This window comes from Colobus angolensis, unplaced genomic scaffold, assembly GCF_000951035.1.
Source record: "Colobus angolensis palliatus isolate OR3802 unplaced genomic scaffold, Cang.pa_1.0 Scaffold655, whole genome shotgun sequence".
Lineage (NCBI taxonomy): Eukaryota > Metazoa > Chordata > Mammalia > Primates > Cercopithecidae > Colobus > Colobus angolensis.
Genome location: NW_012120210.1, coordinates 85,370 through 94,440, shown reverse-complemented (window position 1 = coordinate 94,440; position 9,071 = coordinate 85,370). Strand labels below are relative to the sequence as shown.

Here is a 9,071-nt window from a genome sequence, read left to right as displayed (position 1 = left end):
CCTGGGCTCAAATGATCCTTCCACCTTGGCCTCCCCAAAGTGCTAGGATTACAGGTATGAGCCACCATGCCTAGCCAAGTAAATTTAAAAATAAAATAACAAGTAAATGTAAATGTAGGTACTAGAGAAAAGAGAAAAAATTGCAACAATGTTGTCTAGGCAAGTAAGTCTTATTACTTGTCAAAATGAGATAATAATTTTAAAACAGTTTGTTAGTAACGCATACTTCCCTTGACTCAATCCAATTCAAAGCCCTCCTTTCCCTATAGCTTTCATCTGTGTTCTCCACATAGACATCTCTAGTGCAGTGCACATAAGCATTTGCATGTAGAAACCCAGTGTGATGCCACCAAAACTTACAGCCCATCAGCAAAAAATACACACTGTTCTGAAACATAACATCATATGGCTGTGACACTTCAACCACAGAGACCTGGTGAAGGACCCCTGCTTAACAGCCTGTCTTAGGGTCTCTGTTGTGGAAATGTTCAGAAGTAACTGGCAAGATTACCAATTACCATTAGCCAGGTATGGTTAATCACACCTGTATCCCAGCACTTTGGGAGGCAGAGGAGGGCAGAACACTTGACCCCAAGAGGTCAAGACCAGCCTGGGCAATATGGAGAAACACTTACCTCTGCAAAAAACACAAAAATTAGCCAGGCCTGGGCATGGTCGCATGCACCTGTAATCCCACCTGCTTAGGAGGCTGAAGTGGAAGGACTGCTTGAGCCCAGGAGGTCGAGGCTGCAGTGAGCCAAAATCATGCCACTGCAGTCCAGCCTTGGTAACAGAATGAGACCCTATCTCAAAAAAAAAAAAAATTTAACTAGGCAAGATGATGGCAAGCCCTCTAGGTCCTCTGATGACACAGTTTGAAGAAATGGGTCTAATTTAGAGGAGCAATTAAAAATTTAGGACTTTTTAGTTATCAAGATTTGTCAATACTAAAATGCATTACTAAAAGCCAGCCACAGTCATTTCATACCTAGGAAATTCCTATCATACGATCAAAACATTATCTTAGCATTGTAGCTAGTCTACCTGTCTATGAAATCCATATACATTGAAGGAGCTAATGAATGAGGAAAAAACAGTTCTCCCATTCACCAGATTCAAGAGCTGGCTTTCATTATTCCCATGTATGCTATATGCAAAGCAGACTAAGATTTCCCACAATCTAGAGTTTTATGTTCATTTTTTATTTTTAAAAAATGTAAAAAGCTTTCAGAAACACATTTAACAATAGCAATAATCACATTACAAAAACTACTACTTTTTAAAAAAAATTAAAGTAGAGACAGAGTCTCACTGTCTTGCCCAGGCTGGTTTCAAACTCCAGACCTCAAGTCAAGTGATCCTCCCACCTTAGCCTCTCAAAATGCTGGGATTAGAGGTGTGTTCCACCACACCAGTCCAAAAATCACTTCTTAACATCAGTATTATGTCCCAGTAATTTTGTTTGTAATTTTTCTTAGGGGGACCCGTTTTATCTCCTTTGTGTGACTGTATGAAGTTTACAATGCCTAAAATTCATTCAATCAATTTAACTCTGTTATTTAACAAAAGATACAGACTTACATTATTTGTCCTCCAATGGTTGACTTGCCAGCATCTAAAAGTAACATCAACATGCAAACCATAGGTTAAAACCAAAAACCAATGGCCACATATGCAAACAACAGTGCCCTTTAACATACATAATTAAATCTTCCATATGAATTTGTGGCATAAATCCTAGTTCATTACCTTTCTCCTTTTGAAAATGAGGCTCAAGGCTGGGCTCAGTGGCTCACGCCTGTAATTCCAGCACTTTGGGAGGCCGGTGAGGGCAGATCACCTGAGGTCAGGAGTTCAAGACCAGCCTGGCCAACATGGTGAAACCTCATTTCTACTAAAAATACAAAAATTAGCTAGGCATGGTGGCGGCCACCTGTAATCCCAGCTACTTGGGAAGCTGAGGCAGAAGAATCGTGTGAACTTGGGAAACAGAGGTTGCAGTGAGCCGAGATCACACCATTGCACTCCAGCCTGGGTGACAAGAGTGAAACTCCAACTCAAAAAAAAAGAAAAAAGAAAAAAAAAAAAAGAAACACTTAGAAATACTTTACTGATAAAGGAAAGAATTTTTTAACAGATTACTCCGAAGGCACAGCAGCAACTGACTATAAATTCCCGAGGAGGAGTTTCAGAGAGCAAAAGCAGCTGAAGAACTTCTGAACTACATTTAGGTGCTTTCACTTACAGCAAGTAAGGTATGTGCTCCTTTACACCTTTTTTTTTTTCCTCCGAGACAGAATCTTGCTCTGTTGCCCAGAGTTGGAGCGCAGTGGCGCTATCTCGGTTCACTGCAACCTGCCTCCTGAGGCAATTCTCCTGCCTCAGCCTCCAGAGTAGCTGGGATTACAGGCTCATGTTGCCATACTTGGCTAATTTTTGTATTTTTAGTAGAGACAGGGTTTCACCATGTTGGCCAGGCTGGTCTTGAACTTCTGACCTTATGATCCACCCGCCTTGGCCTCCCAAAGTGCTGGGATTACAGGCGCGAGCCACAGTGCTCAGTCGCTCCTTTACACTTTCAAAAGAGTTCTTGCTACTAAAAGAAGGAGTATGGTGTTTCATATTCGGGGAGAAGGCAGAGATAGTAGAAATGACAGACACATAATTCTGTATTTTTTTCTCACAATTCTGGGGATAGGTCAGATAATCAGATAATATCTGAATAAATTAAATAAATTTGTTCTTGTGTTTTTTGCTAAACCAGCAACCTGGCAAGCATACAGAAGTTACTCCAAATTATTGATTTCCTACTTCACACGAAATTAAGATATCTGGTAAGGTCAATCACATTAAAATTAACAAAGTTAACTGAAGTTCATTAAAAAAGGGCACATTTTCTAAGATATTGATATAATCTATGCTGAACCACCATCAATGGTCAACAGACTAATTATATGTTATATATAATATAATGAAGTTTTTCTTCCAGCATCTATGCCATTACAGAATTACTCATTTGCCTAAATTTCAAGAAAAAAGTACTTGCATTTTTTTGCCAGCTAAAAAAAATCTAGCAAGTTAAAAATCAAGACATTTTCAATTAATTTGCTTCAGTTTCACTAAACATCTCCAAGTAGCTAAAAAGGATGTTCTATGTTTCATGTGTCCAGTAACTTTAATTGCTATGACAGCAGCTTACCTACATGCCCAATGAATACTACATTTACATGCTCTTTCTTAGGAGCACCTGGCGGTGCAACCACAGACTTAGGTTTTGGGATCTCCTCTTCCTCCTCCATCATTTCATGGGCACTTTCCTCTGGTGGCCTTCCATCTCCCAAGGAACCAACCCCTGGCTCTGCTTCACTTATTTCTTCTTTGTGCTCCCATGATTCTTCTGGAGACATTTCTGTCTCTCCATTTTCTACTGAAGGAAGACATTTTAACTTAGTATTCTGAAAAAGACTTATAATCTATACTTTAGAATACACAAGCTTTAAAACAACAAATGGAACTTTGCATATGTAGTTCCATTTCCTAATGCCTAGTGACACATAAGCAGGAAAACCTCTTTCGTAACAGAAATGGGTGACAGCTTTCAAGGCAGACTCACTGCTGGTATCAGATCAGAGGGCACTGACTCACAGGCTGAGATTGCTATTTTAGCAAAGCTTCATTTTCATGAGGACAAACAAAGTGTAAACAAGAGTCCTAACATTCCCAACAGCCTAGTTATTCCAGTGTTGAGACACCCTGATAGTAAGAAAAAAAGTAACAAGAAAAAAATTGTGACACATGAAAAGTATGAAAGGATTTAGGAAATATTTTCTTTTTCCTCTTAAAGTAATAAAACTTTGGCATCAACTTTAATCACCCTGGGAACATGAAACCCTTAAGAATTAAGTTATAAAAAGGAAGAACATTTTTCACCAAAAAACAGAAAATGTGGCTGGCACGGTGGCTCACACCTGTAATCCCAGCACTTTGGGAGGCCGAGGTGGGCGGATCACGAGGTCAGGAGTTCGAGACCAGCCTGACCAACATGGTGAAACCCTATCTCTACTAAAAATAAAAAAATTGCCAGGCGTCGTGGCGCGTGCCTGTAATCCCAGCTACTCAGGAAGCTGAGGCAGGAGAATCATTTGAAGCCGGGAGGCGGAGGTTGCAGTGAGCCAAGATCACACCACTATACTCCAGCTTGGGCGACAGAGCGAGACTCCATCTCAAAAAAAGAAATCAGACCATCCTGGCTAACACGGTGAAACCCCGTCTCTACTAAAAAATACAAAAAAAAACTAGCCGGGCGAGGTGGCGGGCGCCTGTAGTCCCAGCTACTTTGGAGGCTGAGGCAGGAGAATGGCGTAAACCCGGGAGGCGGAGCTTGCAGTGAGCTGAGATCCGGCCACTGCACTCCAACCCAGGCGACAGAGCGAGACTCCGTCTCAAAAAAAAAAGAAAACAGAACATGTACAGGTATTTAAATTGACTTTACCATTCCTCCACTCAATTTTATTTGCAATCACTAAGTTTATCAAGACAGTGTTAATGCCTAGTTTGTTCCACTTTCTAAATACTAATAGCAAAGACTCAATGTGTCTTAAATGTAGGCATTACAATAATCATAACACATTTGCACCTTAAATCTTGAGAGTGAAAGAGTTTCCTATTACTGTATTAATATGGTCAGAAATTTTCTTACCAATAGGTTCTGAAAGTTCCATGCTAACAGCTGAATTTGAACCTAGACAAGAGATTGAAATATAATATATATTTACAAAACAGTATCTACCTTTATACAGCATAGACAACCTAATGTTTTCTCAAGCAGACTTTCAAAGAGAGCATCATTACCTTCACACAATGACTGTTCCTCTTGAGAGGATTCCACAGGTGCTGTTTAATAGAAATAAGTTCTGTTAAAAATTGATACTTATCCATCCATTTCACTTATCTTTTAATATGTGGTAAAAACAGAAGTTCAATAACACGACACAAGCCTCAATCAGTAACCCCTGATCAATGGCAGCTAACTCAGGCCTTCAAATTAGAAGTCTCTGCTTAACCTACTTTTCAAAATTCTACTAATTACAGCTAATTTTGAAACATTTTCAGTAGTTTCAATGTATTCATAAAAACATGCTTATTCTTTTGATTTGCTTTATAAACTTTTTCTTCACAAATACTGTCAAAGTAATCTGCAGCTCAGCACAGATCAGATGTGCTCAACAAATACACATCTACTTGCCATGATTCTCTCTTGGTAACCTAGCCCAAGAAAGCTGTGATTCGCGTTTTATTTTTATTTTTATTTTTATTTTTTTTGAGACTGAGTTTCACTCTTGTTGCCCAGGCTACAGTGCAATGAATGGCACGATCTCGGCTTACCACAGCCTCCACCTCCCTGGTTCAAGCGATTCTCCTGCCTCAGTCTCCTGAATAGCTGGGATTACAGGCATGCGCCACCACGCCTGGCTAACATTGTATTTTTAGTAGAGACAGGGTTTTGCCATGTTGGTCAGGCTGGTCTTGAACTACTGACCTCAGGTGATCCGCCCACCTCGGCCTCCCAAAGTGCTGGGATTACAGGTTTGAGCCACCGCGCCCAGCCTGTGATTAGCCCATTTTAATATTCCATACTCATCAAAATCCCTGAATAAATCAGATACCTGTAAGATAAATGACATTTGTATAAAGTCCTGAAATACATATAAGCCGTTAAAAACATCTGCAGAAAAGGTGATTTCAGTGATGCCAGTTTTTTCCTACACTAGAACTCTAAGACCAAGCAACAATCCAGTTTCCACTTGCCACACTGCAAATTTATTTATGACATTACTGGAAGAGATGTAGAAGAAATACATACTAATAACCAAATATCTAAGTCTCCTTTTTGGATTTTAGTTTGTCAGATACAGACAAACCTAAATTACACTCCAATATGAATGTGCCCCTGCTGTAAACAATCTCCACAATAGAAAAAGACACCAAAGAATTAAATCATATGAATCATGCACAGCAAGTATGAAAAAATAATGAATTTGTAACCTGTAAAATCATTGCCCGGAAAGGATCAATACCTGTAAGAGTCAAGAGAAAGTGTTTTGGGCCCATCCTTCAATAGCATCAAATGTTGAGTAAAGTAATTTCCTGTCCCTGATAGGTAAAGGACAACCAAATTGTTTTTTATTTTTTAAGTGACAGGCTCAGATTGTCACTTAGGAAGATCTTTTTCTTGCAGCTTAAACTACATGAACTAGAGTGGGGAAGACCCCACAGGCAGGAAGACCCACATCACCACTGCAAGAAAGCCATGGGGACAACCAAGCAATACAATTGGAAGGGCAGGCGGGCTACACCAGACAGGAGTTGGGAGAAAGGGAGAGTACAAGGTCTAAGATGACCCCAAGCTGTGGGATGAGCAGGACATTAACAAACAGGGGGGAAACCCATTTGAACCTGGTTTGGAAGGAGACGGAAACTGTACTTCAAACACAATACAGATTTAACCTTTTTTTGCTTTTCCATTTTGAAGAAAAGTTTAAGGGTAAGGTAAGGAAAAATTACTCAATTTTCAGAGAAAGCCAGGCAGTACTGAGAGAATCAAGTTCACATGCCACCCTAAGAAGGAGGTGACAGCATGGGGTACTCTCAAAGCCTGGAACTAAGCTGACTCCTAGGCTTAACTCCTGGCTTATGACAAGCTGTGAATGCACTTATTCCACTGAAATTGTGGGAATGATATACCATCTACCTGAGAGGATTGTTGAGGGGTTTATGGGAGGAAATGGGAGAATAATTTGTTTAGTGTCAGTTAAAGAACTCCTGGCATATTCAACAAATGTCCGTCTCCATCTGCTATGTAACTACTCCAACTCAATTCTATCAATATGTATTGAGTATCAGTCAGACACAGTGGCTCACACCTGCAATCCCAACACTTTGGGAGGCTGAGGTGGGGGGGGGGATCATTTGAGTTTGGGAGTTCAAGACCAGCCTGGCCAATGTGGCAAAACCATGTCTCTACTAAAAATACAAAAAAATTAGCTGAGTGTGGAGCACACCTGTAATCCCAGCTACTCGGGAGGCCGAGGCAGGAGAATCACTTGATCCCGGGAGGTGGAGGTTACAGTGAGCCAAGATCACGTCACTGTACTCCAGCCTGGGCAACAAGAGTGAAACTCCATCTCAAAAAAAAAGAAAAATTAATAAAAATGCGTGTGTGTGTGTATGTGTGTGTACTGAGTATCTATTATGGGCCAGACAAGGATAAAAAGTACTCACAAATCCATATTGTATAGCGCGTGGGTGGTGGTGGTAGCAATTTGCTTTAACTAATTTTTATTGAGCCCTATGTGCCGACTGCTAGCTCATCCCCACCAAAAGCCCTAGGAAACAGATCCGGTAATCACTACCATCTAACATACAGGCACATCAGAATCAACTGCAGGCATTTCCAAGTTATGCAAGTGCCATCTTCCCCTTCCTCAGATAGCCCCTGCTGAAAATCAGTATTCAAGTAAAGTAAGCTCTGGTGGACACACAGTTATGATGTACTGTACGTTAAAGCAGGAAAATGACTGGTATGGTGGGCTTCCTCACCACCCTCAAGCGTATCACTAACTGTAACAGCTTTACAAAACAAAACATTACTTACACCTGACCACTTAGTTCCTGGCACCAGCTATTAGATTTACAATACAGATGGCTTCTCAACTTACAATGGATTGTAAATTGCAAATGGGTTGGGCATGGTGACTCACACCTGTAGTCCCAAACCTCTGGGAGTCCAAGGTGGGAGGATGGCAAGAGTTTGAGACCAGCCTGGGCAACATGGCAAAACCCCATCTGTACCAAAAAAAAAAAAATCTGTCAGGAGTGGTGGCATGCACCTACAGTCCCAGCTGCTCGGGCGGCTGAGCCCGGGAGGTCAAGGTTGCAATGAGTAGTGATTGCACCACTGCACTCCAGCCTGGGTGAGACAGTGACACTCTGTCTTAAAAAATAAAAATAAAACCGATATATTTCTACCCTGTCTTCATACATCCACAGTAAACCCTTACTTCTTCATTCTTCTCTGGTCTTATTCATGATGCATACAACGTCTAGATTTTACTGGCTACTAGTGAGCCTGGGCTTAGACTCTTCCTAGGTTGAACTGTTCATGGCTAGGAAATAGATGATTAGGGTGTAAAAATTTCTCACATCCTGCATGGTTCACAGCTGCTAGTAAAAGAAGTTAGAACCCTCTCAAGGAATGAAATTACAGTTTCAAATTTTCCAACGTTATCTCTATGTTTAGAAACACACCCTTATTAACTATTTAAAAATGAAACAATTTTTGTAAGTGGGAAAGCTTTCAGAGTTTACCACTGAGTGCAACTGCCATGCCCCAGATTAAAAGGAAAAACTAAGTTTGAGACCAGCCTGGGCAACATGGCAAAACCCCATCTCTGCAAAAAATATATATGTATAAAAATTAGGCTGGACATGGTGGTTCATGCTTGTAGTCCCAGCTACTCAGGAAGTGGAGGCAAGAGAATTGCTTGAGCCCGGGTAGCAGAGGTCGCAGTGAGCCAAGATTGCACCACTGCACTCTAGCCTGGGTGAAAGCATGAGACCCTGTCTCAAAAAAAAGAGGAAAAATTGCCGGGCGCGGTGGCTCACGCCTGTAATCCCAGCTCTCAGGGAGGCAGAGGCAGGAGGATAGCTTGAGCCCAGGAGTTCGAGACCTGCCTGGGTAATACAGCGAGACCCCGTTCTCCACAAAAAGGGGGGGGAAAAAAGAAAGAAAAAAAAAAGAGGAAAAATTAGGCTGGGCATGGTGGCTCACACCTGTAATGCCAGCACTTTGGGAGGCCGAGGTGGGCGGATCACCCGAGGTCAGAAGTTTGAGACCAGCCTGACCAATATGAGGAAACCCCGACTCTACTAAAAATACAAAAATTTGCCAGGCATGATGTCTCATGCCTGTAATCCCAGCTACTTGGGAGGCTGAGGCAGGAGAATCACTTGAACCCGGAAGGCGGAGGTTGCTGTGAGCTGAGATCACACCATTGCACTCCAGCCTGGGC

General features: G+C 41.5%; 1 protein-coding gene across 1 annotated transcript in view; it reads right to left on the bottom strand.

Annotated features, from left to right (window-relative positions):
- LOC105500273 (eukaryotic peptide chain release factor GTP-binding subunit ERF3A-like) overlaps positions 1-9,071 on the bottom strand; it is a 54,237-nt gene that overhangs the window by 28,527 nt on the left and 16,639 nt on the right. Inside the window, exons 2-6 of the mRNA XM_011925705.1 lie at positions 4,852-4,893; positions 4,700-4,741; positions 3,200-3,427; positions 1,580-1,615; positions 1,045-1,075 (exon numbers count right to left, since the gene is read on the bottom strand). Of these exons, the coding sequence (XP_011781095.1) occupies positions 1,045-1,075; positions 1,580-1,615; positions 3,200-3,427; positions 4,700-4,721 (317 nt within the window). The 5' untranslated portion in view covers positions 4,722-4,741; positions 4,852-4,893. The remainder of the gene's footprint in view (positions 1-1,044; positions 1,076-1,579; positions 1,616-3,199; positions 3,428-4,699; positions 4,742-4,851; positions 4,894-9,071) is intronic.